Raw genomic sequence first — 15926 nt, forward strand, 5'->3', positions numbered from 1 at the left:
TCTTTGTGTGGTAGTGGTATTTTGAAGGCAACATTGTAGAGATCCTGCATAATTCCTTCTTTCTCAGAAGAATATTGTTGCAGAAGCCATATCACAGCGGACTCCTGTAAGCTTGCATTTTTGTTTAAGGTCAGAGATCTGAGGGAAGCCCTGAGTGCACTCTACACCTTCTAATTTGGGAGACTTCAGCTCCCAAAATCTGTCTTTCCTCAGTTGTGTTAGTTCTTGGCTTTGGGTTTAGTTAGGGTGTGTGAAAGTCCTGAGGTACAGCCTTTCTGTGGTGCCTCTGGGACTCCACAGGTGTTGATTAGGTGTTCTGGGAAGGCCAAGCTCAAGTGTCTTGGGCTAGTTTTTCCCCTAGGGGAGAAAATGGGTTGTATTCTTAGTTCCCATCTGGTGAGCCTCTGGAGGCCTCAGTTTTCATATGAATAACAGTTTTTAGCTAGAAATCTTGGAGGAAGCCTCACCTCAATAGGGTCCAGCACCGTCTGTCACCTTCCTGCCCAGTGCCTTCTCTGCTGCTGTTCCACTGCTATAGCCTCATACTCTGATCTCTGCCTCCCTCTCTCAGTGGGACTCTGTGTCTGTCTGATCCAAGTACAGCCTTCAGAAAAGAGTTAGTGGCTCACTTCAGTGACTTCATGTTTGCTGTGTCCACTGCCTGAAAGTAGCAGCCTTGTGCCTCTGTTCAGCACACACTACAGAGCTGCATGTGGTTCGACACATGTCATCCTAGTACTTAAGAGGCAGAGACAGGAGGACCTTGTGTTCAGTATTACCCTCTGCTATGTAGCTAGTTCAGGGCCAGCCTAGGCTATGTGAGACCCTGTCTCAAAAAACAAAACCAAAAAAATTCAATATTGTTTATAATGCCCAAAATGCTAGACAACTGGCTAGTCCAGGAATAGGGAATTAAATGAGTTTGCTATAACCACGTAATAGAATACTGAATCATTAGGAAGCAAAGAAGGACCTAAATGTAGGAAGATTCCCTGAAGGAGGTGCTAGGGATTGAACCCAGGTCCTTACTTGTGCTAAGCAATCACCCTACCACTGAGCTGTATCCTAAGTCTCATTAAGTTACTGAAGCTGGTCTTGAACTCACTGTATAGTTTGGGCAGACCTTGAACTCCTGCTTCTCCTACCTTAGCCTCCCAAGTAGATGGGATGACAGGCATGCATACCAGGCCTGGGCAAGATGGATTATGAAGGAAACTGCAGACTGCTAAGCATTGTGTTCATCTGAGATCTTTGTGTAAATGTTTATGTATTTGTACACAAGATTTGCTGGTAGCAGATGTTTCTGTGGGGATACTAAAATATGCTAATGATGGCTATATTAGGGAGAAAGACTCAGGGTAGAAAAAGACTTTCTATTTTACTATTTGAGTTTTTCTGATAGTGTTAGTCTATTACCAACTATTACCAACTTCAAATGTGTTTCTTTGAGAATAGAATCATTTTAATTTTTTTAAATTAGTAAATTTTAAGCTAGCTAATACTTTTCTGTTTTAAAAATATGTAGTTAGGGGGTTGAGATTCAGCTGTAGGGCACTTGCCTAATGGTTAGGGCACTTCTGTCCTCAGTGCCAAGTGGGGGTTTGGGGAGGGGGAATAGTTCCTTTAAACAGTCTTCCAGTATCTTCCAACTGAAGTGTATTTCCTTCACTTGTGACTTTCAAGAGTTACTGAAGTGTGTGAAAGGAGCTCCCGTTTCAGAGAATCATCTCTGAGGTGTATTTTCTTCCCACAGACCTTTTACATGTCCATAGTTGACTTGTGTGAAAATGGGGGCAAGCGTCCTACCGCAAATAGCAGTGCTAGCTACACCAAAGAACAAGCGGACACCATTCGCCGAATCCGGACTAGTAAGGACAGCTGGGAGATGCTGGGAGTCAGACCTGGGGCCTCAAGGTAAGCAGTTTTAGGATGCTTAGTTCTGGAAGAGACCGGGGCTCTCTTCCAAAAGTTCTACCCAATCTTTCTCTTTCTGATTGGTTAGGAACTTGAAGATGTCTGGAAATAAGTTTCATAAGGACTCTACCCCGCTAAATTAACACAGAGAAATGAAACAGAAGGCACACTGCCTGCTGAGCCAGCTATGTCCTGTTTCTGTGGAAACACTTGAGGAGATGGCTTGCTCCACCTTTGACTGTGTTGAGCAAGAATCTGACATAACCTAAGAAAACTTTATGAAAAGTAATTTTTAAGTCATAGAGTTTTAGAAGAAGAAAGATCTTTCAGCTTGCTCTTCTTATTCTAGGGAACTGGGTTTCGGTGAGATGGGTGATCACTGAGGCCCCAGGGGACAGCAGTGTGTCCTGACCCAGGAGCACTGTCTGCCTAGCTTCGTTCTCATGAATCTGCTCGTTCTCCGCTGTGATTGGGTTATGTGTAGTTACCTGTTGTATTCTAAAGACTTGTTTAGGAAGAGCTGGGCATAGTCGCACCCTGTACTCCCAGCACTGAAAGAGCACAAACTTGAGGCCTGCTTGGGCTGGTCAAATTCTTTCTCAAAAGGAAAAATAAAGAGAGAGCTGGGGGTATTTAGTTCAGTGGTAGAGAACTTACACACACAGCTCTGGGATCAGTCTCTAACACAGAAGGAAAAGGAAAAGAACGTATTCTTCGTTGTGCAAAAACAACTCATTGCTGAGTGTGGTAACATAATTGCTAATGATGCATGACTCGTGTGACTGGTTATAAGGGTATAAGGGTTTCATTTTGTTTATTTTTGATGTTTTTTGGGGAGCGAGTTATTTTGGATTTTTTTTAAGCTCTGGCTAGGCTGTAACTCACTGTATAGACCAGGCTGTCTCTAGCTCACAGAGGTCCCCTACCTCTGCCTCTTAAGTGCTTAGGGTCTCATTTTCTCATACTACCCTCCTATGCGTCTCCCTTCGGCACCTTGACTGCCACAGTGGAAACACTTGACCTTGAAATTGCATGTCAGAAGCAACCTCTTTTTCTTCTTAGCCTCGTGGCATAGCTTCACAACCAAGGCAAAGGGGGAGAACTGGGAAGGCTGTTGGAGGGCCACCTGGACCTCCCTGTGTGTCAAGAGTGCTCAACTCATACTGTGAAGGGACTCAGATGGGCTCGTGCATGCAGCAAAAGTTTATTGGTGTCTTAATTTCCCTTTGAACTCTCTGTAGTCTAATTCTGAATCTTCTTTGTCATTTGCAAGTGCTATTGGCTCCACTATTAAGGAGCCATTTCTTCACCTCCTTACTCATAGATTTTAAGTAGTATGTATTGAAGAAAAAGAAAAGTTTGGCTCTTTATTGACTTTAGTTAACTAGAATCTACCAGAGCTTCCAGGGTCCCTGTGATTTCTGTTTCCATAACCCATATAAACACAAGTTTATCTTTACACAACCATGTCTATCAAATGACATTGAGCACCAACCCTTAGATTGTTAAGTTCTGGAGAATTCTGGTACTTGTTTGGAGCCAAATGTCATTACAGTTCTTCAACTTTAAAGAAACCTTACTGTCTGTAGGTAGCACTGATACATTGTTGACACCTTACTGTCTGTAGGTAGCACTGATACATTGTTGACACCTTACTGTCTGTAGGTAGCACTGATATTGTTGACACCTTACTGTCTGTAGGTGACACTGATACATTGTTGACACCTTACTGTCTATAGGTGGCGCTGATACATTGTTGACACCTTACTGTCTGTAGGTAGCGCTGATACATTGTTGACACCTTACTGTCTGTAGGTAGCGCTGATACATTGTTGACACCTTACTGTCTGTAGGTAGCACTGATACATTGTTGACACCTTACTGTCTGTAGGTGGCGCTGATACATTGTTGACACCTTACTGTCTGTAGGTAGCACTGCTACATTGTTGACACTTTACTGTCTGTAGGTAGCGCTGATACATTGTTGACACCTTACTGTCTGTAGGTAGCACTGGTACATTGTTGACACCTTACTGTCTGTAGGTAGCACTGATACATTGTTGACACCTTACTGTCTGTAGGTGGCGCTGATACATTGTTGACACCTTACTGTCTGTAGGTAGCACTGATACATTGTTGACACCTTACTGTCTGTAGGTAGCACTGATACATTGTTGACACCTTACTGTCTGTAGGTAGCACTGATACATTGTTGACACCTTACTGTCTGTAGGTAGCACTAAGAGGTTGTTGACACCTGCACCAATCTGGCTCATCTAAAACTTTCCCTTAAGAGACTTTCCTATGCCTATAAATCTTTTTTCTTTTTTGAAGCTTTCAAAGGTACTTTATTTCTTTATTTTTTCTTCAATATGCCATATTTTAATGAGTACATGGTTCTTTGACTTGACATTCATTTATGAGTTGGTTTTGAAACAATTACTTGATTATCGTACCAGCTGGCATGACTACTGATCTCTCCATTCCTTGGGGTGACTCTGCTAACGGGACAGGTTCCACTCTATTCCAATTTGTGTGGCTGTATATGTTCATGTAGAAACACAGAAGATGCCTCTACCTGCTACTATAGCATTTCCATATTTGTCATGGAAAGTAGGTGTCCTCTTCTGATGGCTCTGCCTTGCTACCACTTGCTGAATGCTTCAAACAAGAAGATGGCTTAGTGTGTTTTTGGCCAAGGACAACATCACGGAGACAAAGGTGGAACTGCGGTAACTACAGCTGCTGCCTTGGTCGCCTATAAATCTTGACAGGCACTCAGTGAGAGGCCAGAATAACCCTGAGCCTGTCTAGATGTAACCTCTAAAGCAGTGGCTCCCCTGCCCCTGTTCCAGACTCTCTCTTGGAGAAGGAAGGGATTCCTCAAGGACACAGGGTCTTTGGATAAATACAGACTGGCTGTCCAAATATCTTCCAAGAAGGAAAATGCCTCTTGATTCCTAATACCAGAGTACACATGTAAGGGTGGGGGAAGGTGACTCAGTGAATAAAGTACTTACTACACAAGCATGAGGACCTGAGTCTGGAAACCCAGCACCCACTTAAAAGCCAGGCATGACAGCATAGTTTATAATCCTAGTTTTGGGAGGGCGGAGACAGGTGAGTCCCTGGGGCTCATTGGCCAGCCAGCCTAGCCAAAGCAGCCATGTTGAGGCTTAACAGACCTCGTCTTAAGAAATAAAATGAAAAGTGATAGAGGAAGACCCTGGGTGTCTAGATGAGTGTGCAAATGAGTGTGCATGTGCACGCATGTATGTGCACGCACATACACGAGCATATGCATGTGTACACATACACACCCAACAAAAGGTTACATATTGCATATGTAGACTATAACATGCAAATCTAGAAAAGAAAGTCAGGACTCATCTAACAGCAGGAAAAGCTCTGGCTCCTTTGCCTAAAACACAGGGAATTACTTCTATGACCCCAGACTAAGGTCACACTCCAGATTGACATCAGCTTTTTTATCATCTCCAAGCCAGCAAAGAGCATGTATTAATTGTGGAGGTGCTATGAGAAGTCCTTCCATAAAAACAATGGTGAAGGCACTTAACCCAGCACCGTGCCATGCTGACAGGATCACAGGGACCCTGGTGACAAAGGAGTCCTGGGAATTAAAACCATGTGTTGGGGACGGAACTCGATAGGAGCCTGGCACCTGAGGCTGATGAAGAGTAGGGATGGGGAAGAGCCTGTCATCTCTGGGCCTTCTCTAGCCAGGTACTCTGGACCACGGAGTTGTCTCAGTGTCTCCTCCCTTATCGTCTCTGGTTAGTTGTTGATTACATCGCTCCCTCCACTGACTTTTGCTTCATGTTTTATAAGCTCTCTTGCCTTGGCTGTTCTCACACATACCTCCAGCTGAAATTTTTGCTCTCAAGCCTGGGCTGCCGTGGCAATTACTTTCCTGTATCTTGACTTTGAGAACAGGCCTCTCTACCATTCCTTCTCCAGTGCTCTGAATTCCCCACCCCATGCTAATCACAAGTTCCTCTTCTTTTAGAAGCTTCTCCTGATGGATTACCTCTGGTTCCCAGATTCTCATTCCTTCAGTTAGCAAAAGCTTGCTCTGTGCCCCCTAAATGTCTAGAGATGCCTGGCTGCAGCTGATCCTTCTTTGACGTCTCCTAGACTCACTTTTACTGTGTTTTCTACTTGTGTGCGACCTATTGTTTGTTTGTTGTTTTCTGTTCTTCTAGTCCCACCTTTGAGAAAAGGAGGTAATTGCATGGGAGATGTGTAGTGTGTTCAGATAGCTGGAATGCAGAATTGGGGGCCCACCTGGTCACTGACAGAGCTCGTCTGCTCTTTGCAGGGAGGAAGTCAATAAGGCCTACCGGAAGCTGGCTGTGCTGCTTCACCCAGACAAGTGTGTAGCTCCTGGTAGTGAAGATGCCTTCAAAGCAGTTGTGAACGCCCGGACAGCTCTCCTGAAAAACATCAAGTAGAGGCAGCGGAAACTACAGGCAAGCTTAAGTGCAGACAGACTCCCTTTGAGGTGAAATAACCAACATGGAGTTTCCTTCACAAATGCTCACTGTTGTGTCCCCTCCCTTGTGTATTAATAGTATGGGTGCCTGTTACCGTGTGGTGGCCATTTCTCAGTGAGATGACCGATTTTGGGTGAGAGATAGCCTCGCATCTCTTATGCACTTCATAGCTTATTGCCAGATGACTGGGTGTTTGTCATTGTGTCATCGTTTATGCATTCACCTGAGTCCATGACCATGACTCACCTGAGCTTCCTCCCACCAACCCACCACCCGTCCATCTGCCCACCATCAGAGAAGGGAATAACAACAGGAAGGAGGATGGCAGGAACTAGCAGTTGGCACCCAGCCCCTGGGAGCCTTGCACGCTCTGAGCAGTCTCTTGGTTAGTATTTTAACCATCAGCCTACATAGTTAGTAGCCAGGCATGGTGGCATGTGCCTGTAATCCCAGCACTCAGGAGGATGAGGCAGGAGGATTGTGAGTTTGAAGCCAGTCTGGATTGGATTATTCAGCAAGACTGTCAAAGAGAAACCAGCACCTTTGTAGAAGATGTGATGTGAGTTGACACTGTTCTGTCTGCCCGCCCTTCCAGAACACTGACTCTGTTCTTTCTCCAGCCACCAGGGGGAGACAAGCCAGTACTAAGAGAGAGGCAGTGCCAGCCACAGGAGCTGGAGACCCTGAAGCTCATCCTGGATCCCAGGTCTTTACTCTGCCCTAGAAATAGTTGCCACTAGCAGGCAGCAGAGAATTCTGTGTTCCTGGGAATGAGGGACCAGAAACCAGAACAGAAGCACTCGGAGGGCACGCTGTAGATTACTCGGGAATGAATGTGTGCTCAGCCAGCTTGGGCTTTTCCTGAGCTCCGGCCTGTTGGGCACTAAGAAGGGCCTGCCATAAGGCTTGTCCCTGTCCTCAGTCCCCACCACAAGGGCAGGTGAGAGGCAGGCAGGCGCTCTTCTGCAAGCCGGTCTCTTCCTTCTGCACCCGTGTTAATCTGTTTCTCCTCTCTTCCTGCTCTGTTGTTACACCCCACATCTGCCATTGCCTTTCTTCTTGAATCCCTGGCATTGCCCCGGGCTCAGCTGACTTGAAATAAGTAGGACCCATTTGGGGCACAGTAGGACATCTTGGGCCTGTGTGGGGCAGAATCCCTACAGTTTCTAAAGTTTCTGCTTGGACTCCAAATTTCTGAATAGTATTTTTAAACTACAAGTATGACAGCTGATGTTGCATAGAGAAGCCTTACTCATGGTGTTGTTCCTGCCTGGTCCACAGGACTGGATGGAGCTGGCGGAGCACTGGGACTCATGTCAGCCTTAGGGGAGCAGGCCCACTTCTCGATTCCTGTCATCCCTCTTAACTGTGTCTTATTTTGAGCTGCAGCTACCTGTGCTACCTGGAACTCAAAGGATGTAAAGCATCACCAGGCTATGACTTTTAAATCCCTACCCCATAATGGTTGCAGATAACATCTCTCTCACCTAAGAAGACACGCTCTTGTCTTACTGTCTAAACACTTGCTGTCTTCTGGGTTTTCTCCTTTCTCCACAGTAGCCTCACCTTGCATGGTGAGTTTAAAATGTTCTTAATGAACTCAGACCCATATAAAAAAGGTAAAGAGATCTGGTATATGGCTTTATGGCTTTTTCTAGCCCCTGAATTTGCTTCTGAGATGATTAAACTCCACTTCAACGTTCCTGTGGGTCTCAGTTCTGCCTGAGGCCTCTCTCACGCCTAACATGTCCGATTGTCCAACTGCTCCTGGAACAGAAGGTGGGAGTCCTGAGGATGAGGGATTGTGCATGGTGCAGTCAGCCCCAGTGTGGGGCCCCGTCTTCGCCTCATTCAGCGACATGGGCAGCTGAGCAGTTACGGCAGGACACTTTCCCACTCATATCCCTCCCTGCTGATGTGGTCTCTGCTTCATTCTTAGATCTTGAGACTCTGTTTCTGACATCTTAGTTACTAACATTTAGGGTGGCTACATAGTATTTATTTATTTATGTAATAGTAATAAAATGAAAAAGTTAAGTCTCAGGGTCCCAGAATTTTTCTGATTTCTATAATCCATCAGCAGAGCATTAAGAAACAACAGAGCATGCCTCCAGATGTAAAGTGTTTTGAGTCCTGGCTTCACGATCCGGTACAGACCTCTCCGTTCATTTAAACTCTCAGTGCAGGCGTGTGCTTTGTCGTTCCACATTTTGAAAACTATTTGCACAGTTGAGATCTTAGACCATCAGCAGGAGTTGCAACTCAGTCATTTCAGTGGCTGAGAATTTGTTTATAAATAACCTTGTTTCCCAAAAAAAGGGTTAAAATATTTGAACAACTGTTATTAAAGAAAGCTGTGTCCTCCTCCACCTGAGTCACCAACCAGTGTCACCTCTTCACCTTGTTGGGAATGTCTGGAGGCATTTCAGAGTTGGTCTTCCAACCTTCGCAAGCACTTTAGATCCCCCTCCCTTTGTGTCTGTGTTCTCTTGTGCCTCCTTGGGAACTGCTAGTCCTCACTCTCAGTATCTGACTTAAGCACTGCCACTTTACTTCTCCATTTAAATGTGTCTGTGGCTTTACCAGCCTGTTAACTTACGAGTCCAGATGTTGAGGATAAGATGCTGTCCTTCTATAAACTGTACACCATTCTTTAAGGCTTGTATTTACTCAGGAAACGTATTCTAGTATCTTCTCACTGATTGAAATCTCAAGTGACAAATACTTCTTTATACCTGCAAAATGGTACCTAATTCCTTCTTAGTTCATGAGCCATAGGTCAGGCAGCTAGATGGTCAGTGAGCCATAGGTCCGGTGGCTAGATGGCTGAAACCTTCGTCAGAGTAGAACAAGGAGCTCCTGCCAGCACTGAGTCAGGGACAAATGGCTGTTCCACCCAGAGTGGCAGGAGGACAGGCTTGCCATCTGAAGCTAGGAAGCAAGGAGCTGGCATGTTGTCTCTAGCAATGACAATGCTCCCTCCTGGGTCAGCTCAGAAGGTTCTGGAACCGTGCTTCTCTCATACTCAGCCCATGGAGCTAAGGCCCCAGCAGTTTTCTAAAACTTTCAAAGATGAATTTAGTTGCAAAATCAAGCTAAGCAATTTCCACTGCAGGCTTTACAAAGAGCTGTTGGTCCTCTCATCCTGGTGCTGAGCACAATTTTAGACATGGTTAGTGCCCCTTGGACATTGATTGCTCCATTAACTGTCCCTGGGGAGGATGAAGGTGTTTACTTGTGGTATGGGCGCAGTGGGTCTGTGTCTTAATGCACAGTGCGGTGCTGGGCACGCTGGGAAAGGCCCTGGGTGAAAGGGCTGTTACTGAAGAGCTGGACAGTTTGGGTTTGATCACTCCCCGTGCTGATCGCCCCCTCGCATTCTTTCCCTTGACTGTGAATGCTCTTACAAGGTAATTTACATATTTGCTTTCTGTTGAAATAACTGAAAGTGTTAAATCTACCAGTTGTGTATGTCTTGTATACAGAGTGTCATATGTATTAAGTTGTGTATTTTTATAGAGTAAAGTCAAATAGCAAACACTGGTCTGCTGGCTGCATTGATTTGTTGAGACCCTGATCTTGGTGTAAAACCAGATTAAACAAGAGTCTGGTTCCTAATCAGCTGATCTTCATTCTGCAAGATGTGTTCATCACTATAATCCCAGCACTATAACTGGGAGGCTGAGGCACAAAGATTGAGAGTTTGAAGCCAACATAGGTCACAAAGAGAGACCCTGCCTCAAAAAACACAAGCTAGGTGTAGTGGTGAATGTCTATAGTCTACCCTACCACTCAGAACAAGAGGATCATGGGATTCCTGGTCTGCGTAGCCAGCTACAGGCTAACCAGGCTATAGAGTGAGACCCTGCTTCAAAAAACAAAGCAAAGCAAAGCAAAGGAGAACCTCTTAGTTAAGACTCCAATGGGAGGGGTTGGGGATTTAGCTCAGTAGTAGAGCGCTTGCCTAGCAAGCTCAAGGCTCTGGGTTCAGTCCCCAGCTCCGAAAACAAACAAACAAACAAACAAACAAAAAAAAAAAACAACAATTTAAAAGGGCTGGAGAGATGGCACTGACTGTTCTTCCAGAGGTCCTGAGTTCAATTCCCAGCAACCACATGGTGGCTCACAACCATCTGTAAAGAGATCTGATGCCCTCTTCTGGTGTGTCTGAAGACAGCGACAGTGTACTTATATATAATAAATGAATAAATCTTAAAAAAAGTGTTTATTAAGACTCCAATGGGGAAAAAATGCAGAAAATTGCTTAGTGTAGATGGTGCTCTTGGTTTGATGTCCAGCAACACCCATGCCCTCCAAAATAGTAGTGCTGATTGACTAATGCAGTTAATTCAGTTAACCAAACCCTTAAGCTAATGGATTGCATCAGTGTGGCATTGGGGGACCTGTAGGACCAATGCACAGGAAGCAGCCTGTCTCTGAGGGCTGCAAGTCAGAATTTTGCTTTTCTTTCTTTTTTTTTTCCTACCTATGGAACCCAGAACCAGAAATAAGCATTTCTCCAATAGGAGCCAGCAGAGAGGCAGGATGTCTCCTGCTTTCCCTCTGTTCCTAGGAGAGCTCTCAAAAGATTTTTCTCTTTCTCCAAAGCATCTGCGGAGAGTCCGGGAGGACTTTTTCCCAAACCCGTTCTCTCTCATGTCTAGGGTGTAAACTATCTCTAGTCAGGGTCCAAAGACTAAAATATAACTCTAACAGAACACATATGCAAAAACACTTTACCATTACCTTGTCCCTTTTTTATGACAAGTTTTACTCAGGCTAGCCGAAATCATCCAGGCCTTTTCTGGCCCATCTTACCTCCAATTCGTCCCTTCTCCTATGCCGGCCGGGCTCCAGGGACATCCCGTAGGTGGTACCCCCTTTCTTCTCCGATATCGGTGGGACCTCCATTTGTCGGCGCCAGCACCGACACGGTACCGAGAATCAGGCGAAAGCCTACAGGATGAAAGAAACACACACACACACACACACACACACACACACACACACACACACACACACACACACACACACAGAGGTTATCGTGTCAAACCAAGAGAGGAAGAGAGAGAGAGAGAGAGAGAGAGAGAGAGAGAGAGAGAGAGAGAGAGAGCGGAAGGAAGAGTGAGAGTGAGGAAGAAGAGTGAGAGAGAATTTTGCTTTTCATTCTCATGTAGACCCTGGTCTGCCTAGCACTCCGAGAAACCAGAAAATGGCCTGATTCACTCTCCTCTAACTGCACATCTTGCTGACATGTTCCAAGTGTCTCAGTTCTCACAGGGCCCATCTGTCCTCCCCGGACATAGAGGTAAGTCCAGGGGACAGGAATGTAACCCCAAATCAGCCAGTCAGCAGGCTCTATTGCTATCCGTGTGTGTGTGTGTGTGTGTGTGTGTGTGTGTGTGTGTGTGTGTGTGTTTATGTGTGCATGGTGCACATAAGTATGAATGGGCACATGTATGTTGAAGCTAGAGGTCATTGCCAGGCACCCTCTTGATCACTTTCTTCTGTGAGACAGGGTTTCTTATTGAACCTGGAGCTCCCTGATGAGTCTGCACTGGCAGGCCAGCTTGCTTCTGGGGTTCTCCTGTCTCCCCAGCACTAGGATTTCAGGTACCTACTATCATACCTGGATTTATCTTTTTTAATGTGAGTGCTGGGAGTTGAACTCAGCATTTGTGCCAAACATGTTACTGATTGAGCCATGTCCTCAGCTCTGTTGCCTGCTTTAACAGATGAGAGAAACTGACTCAGGTTGATTCTCCCAAGGTTATACAGAAAGCCATTCAAACCAAAGGCTGCTCAGTTGTAGAATCCACACTCTGTGAGATCAGCCTGGTCTTCAGAATGATTTCCAGGACAGCCAAGGCTACATAGAGAAGCTCTGCCTTGAAAAACAAAAGCAAAACGAAAGGATTCACACTTTGACTCTTTAGCTACAGACTCCTTAATTTTCAAGGTTATATCTGATCTTTAAGAATACCTTAAGTTGGCTGGGGACGTGGCTCATGGTGTAAAGTGTTTAATGTTACGAGCGTGAAGACCTGAGTTCAGATTGCCAGAACCCTTTGTCGTGGTTTGAATGGGAACGGCCTCAATAGGCTCATAGATTTGAAGGCTTACTCATCAGAAAGTGGTGCTACTTGAGAGAGATTAGGAGGTGTTACCTTGTTGGAGGAAGTGTGTCACAAAGGGGGACGGGGCTTTAAGACTTCAAAAGCTCAAGCCAGGCCCAGTGTCTCTTTTCCTGCTGCCTGCAGATCAGTATGTAGGTCTCAGTTCCTCCTCCAGTCTACTTGCTGGCATGTTCCCTGCCAATGCTGACAATGGACTAAGCCTCTGAGCCTTTCAGCCAGCCCCAATTAAATGTTGTCCTTTATAAGAGTTGCCATGGTCATAGTATCTCTTCACAGCAGTAAGACAGTGGCTAAGACATCGTGTGAAACCTGGGTGCAGTAGCACAAACATCGAATCTAAGTTACTGCTACAGTGAGATGAGGGTAGAAACGAGGATCCCCAGAAGTTTGTGGGTCAGCTAGCCTGACAGTCCCAGACAGACCCTGCCCCAGGCTGTAGATGAGGACTGTGGGGTGAGGTTGTCCTCTGACCTGCACATGTGCATCATGGGTATGCACACGTCCACATTCCATGTACATACACACAGACTACCTAAAGCAAATGCACCTGACTTGGGGACCATAGCCCACCAGCGGGACCGGTCTCCCTGTGATCACAGGCTGCCTCCTCCCAGCTGCCTCCTGGTTTCATGAGTGAATGGGGCAGCAGGACTGCCGCCTAGGACAGGTTCAAAGTTGAAAATTTGATGAAGTGATATTTTTTTGTACCATCAGGGTTGGGGTGCAGAATCACAGCAAACCCTTTGAAGCTGAGGACGGTCCGTGTTCTTGACTCATCCATTGATAACACTAGCTGTTCACCCAGGTGACTTTACTGGAGAAAGAGCCTATATTAAAAAGCAAAAAGTAGGGGTTGTGGATTTAGCTCAGTGGTTAGAGCGCTGGCCTAGCAAGCGCAAGGCCCTGGGTTCGGTCCCCAGCTCCGAAAAAAAAGAAAAAAGAAAAAAAAAAAAAGCAAAAAGCAAAAACAAAAACACAAACACAAACACCCCCCCCAAACACACACACACAAACAGCACTGGAACCAACAGCTTTTGTTTTTGTTTTTCAGCAATGACCTAAATTCAGGTTCTTCATAGATGTAGAGCAATGACATGAACTGGTACTAAATAAAGGGATTTGGCTTCCCCATCACGTGCCAATCACAGAAACCAGTTGTGTAGGAATAACTTTTATTCAAAGCCTCCAGGCTTATGGAGACAGGAAAGCTAGTCTCACTCCACCCCACCCCCAGTGCAATGTTTAGGAGTAGTTATAGACCAAGGTGTGTGGGAAGATGATCCAGTTAAACCCTGTTACAGTGGCTACCCTCAGGCTGGAGGGGTTACCTGTAGTTAATCGAGAGCAAGTGACTTGGGAGTAGACTGCATGGGTTAAGCCTGGAGAAGCAGGTGACAGAGCGGAGAAGTCTTGGGTTAGTTAGGCACCAGAATAAAACAGCCATTGTAGTAAACTTTTCCCCTCAGCTCAACACCATGTGTGGTGTACCCAAGCCAAGGGGAGTCTCTGCGATGGCTTCAGTGACCGTGTTAAAATACAGATCACAAAACATCTGGATGGTTGTGTTTCTTCTGTTTGTAAATGAAATTTTGGACAAGCTCACAGGGCTTCTGATGCTTCCCAGTTGTCTAGAGGATTACATTATATAGGTTCTGTCCAAGCCAGCAACTGAGGCATGAGTCCTCTTAAGAATGGCCTTAAAGACTTTGCGTCTTGGTGACTTTCATGTCTCCAGTGTATTCTTTTGTCACAAGAAGCCATAAAAAGGTTGTTTCCCTTCCCACCTCTATCCTCAAAACCAGCCCTGCGCTATGTGTTAGAAACACTAGCACTTTATAAGGAAGGAAGGAACACAAATGATTCCTAACCTGAACCTTCAGGAACATGATGGAGGCTATAGGAGGGCTTTGTCTTTGCCCTCTGTTTGTCTGTTTGTCTATTCTGTTTCAGTTTCCCCCCGAATGTGGACTCCTTAATCCTCTAAATAAACCATGAGAAACCAAAAGCTGTTTAGAACAGTGGTTTTTAGGTTTTTATTTTTAAAGGTTGTCTATAGGACCTGTGCCATGCAGTGGCTCCAGGCTGTAATTTAATCTTGAGGAAACTTCAGACTGAATGGAAGAGGCTTTTAGCCACTTAGATGTTGTCGTTGTTATTGTTGTTGTGGTAGTGGTTGTTGTTTTGGTTTTGTTTTGTTTTATTTGGAAAAGATAACATCGATCAGTGCTCTGTGGTCAGAATTTCAAATCCACTTAATGCAATTAGAGTCCATAGACAGAGTAATACAGTAGTACAGAAGCAGGAAGAACGAAGCAAGAGGCTTGGCAGTGTCTTTTCTCCTGCTCATTAACCGTGGTCCTGAGCAGGTTGAAGGGAACTCCCTCCTTTACTGACAAGCTATCCAGTTCTATAGCACTAGAGGCTTATAATGCTGGGTCTGGTGCCACAAGCTGATAATTGCTCCACTCCAGAGGTTACATCAGAGGACCTCAAGCTCAAGGCCTTGCTTGGACAATTTAGTGAGATCCTGTCTTAAAAAAAAAAAATTCTGTGGCACAAGCCTTTAATCTCAGCACTCAGGAGGTAACAGTAGATGGACCTCTCTAAGTTTAAGGCTAGCCTCCTCTACAGAGTGAGTTTCAGGATAGCCAGAACCAAATAGAGTAAGACTCTGTCTCCAAAACCTTTTAAAAAAATAGAAAGGATGATTTTAATAAAATAGTGAACTAGACTTCTCTGGCATTGTTGATTTTGGCCTTGTCTTCATTAAATAGAAACCCCAAACTCCTTAATGTAACTGTGACTACATCTGGTCCCACAGAGGCACATGGTGAGTAGGCACTGAACTTCCCAGGAGCCAGTACAGTGGACTGCGAGGTCAGAGCCGGGTTTCTGTAAATCCGGCGTTGTCTGGATTCCCGTGTTCATGTTTCCCCCAGGACTGCGATGGGAAAGTCTGCCAGCCTCAGCTTCTTGCTCCAGCTGTGACCATGATGGATGGGAGATTAAGGTGCAGTCAGGACAAGATGCCCCTGCCCAGACTCTGCTCGTCCCCCTTACCCGAACATGCAAGAGTTGGGACTGGTACTGACCTCCTGACCCAAAGAAGCATCTTCTTTTCCTTGTTTCCTGCCCTAGCCCTCCATAGCTCTCCAGCTGTCTGTGAGGTTCATGCCCGCTGGCCCCTTCTCAGTTGTTATTACTTTAAAGTCATATCAGATCAAGTGCATGCCAAGCTTTCTCTAGAACGGCACCTCTCATGCTCTCGCAAGCCTGCACATGTTATCCTCCAGGCCCCAATAGTCACTGCATAGCGTCAGTCCTGAGAGAGTGGGAGGTCAGCATTTGAGACGTGGTCTCT

At 45.5% G+C, this 15926-nt stretch overlaps 2 protein-coding genes and 1 pseudogene across 5 annotated transcripts in view; 2 read left to right on the top strand and 1 right to left on the bottom strand.

Moving 5' to 3' along the window:
• Positions 1 to 15926, top strand: part of Dnajc27 (DnaJ heat shock protein family (Hsp40) member C27) — a 54204-nt gene that overhangs the window by 19763 nt on the left and 18515 nt on the right. Inside the window, exons 6-8 of one of the 4 annotated variants that reach the window (XR_010052060.1) lie at positions 1754 to 1914; positions 6254 to 6436; positions 11606 to 11736. Coding sequence is in view for 2 of the 4 variants with exons in the window: in XM_039111917.2 (XP_038967845.1) it covers positions 1754 to 1914; positions 6254 to 6386 (294 nt within the window). In the remaining 2 variants the exon portion in view is untranslated. Of the gene's footprint in view, positions 1 to 1753; positions 1915 to 6253; positions 9969 to 11605; positions 11737 to 15926 lie in introns of those variants that run through there. The other 3 variants (XR_354626.5, XM_039111917.2, NM_206845.2) reach the window with 3 other exon arrangements.
• Cox7b-ps3 (cytochrome c oxidase subunit 7B, pseudogene 3) lies at positions 4383 to 4622 on the bottom strand (annotated as a pseudogene).
• The window catches only part of Adcy3 (adenylate cyclase 3), a 103573-nt gene continuing 99271 nt past the window's right edge, over positions 11625 to 15926 (top strand). The window contains exon 1 of the mRNA XM_039112876.2: positions 11625 to 11736. The gene's annotated coding sequence lies outside the window, so the exon portion shown is untranslated. The remainder of the gene's footprint in view (positions 11737 to 15926) is intronic.

The sequence above is a fragment of the Rattus norvegicus genome, chromosome 6 (assembly GCF_036323735.1).
Source record: "Rattus norvegicus strain BN/NHsdMcwi chromosome 6, GRCr8, whole genome shotgun sequence".
In the NCBI taxonomy this organism is placed as follows: domain Eukaryota; kingdom Metazoa; phylum Chordata; class Mammalia; order Rodentia; family Muridae; genus Rattus; species Rattus norvegicus.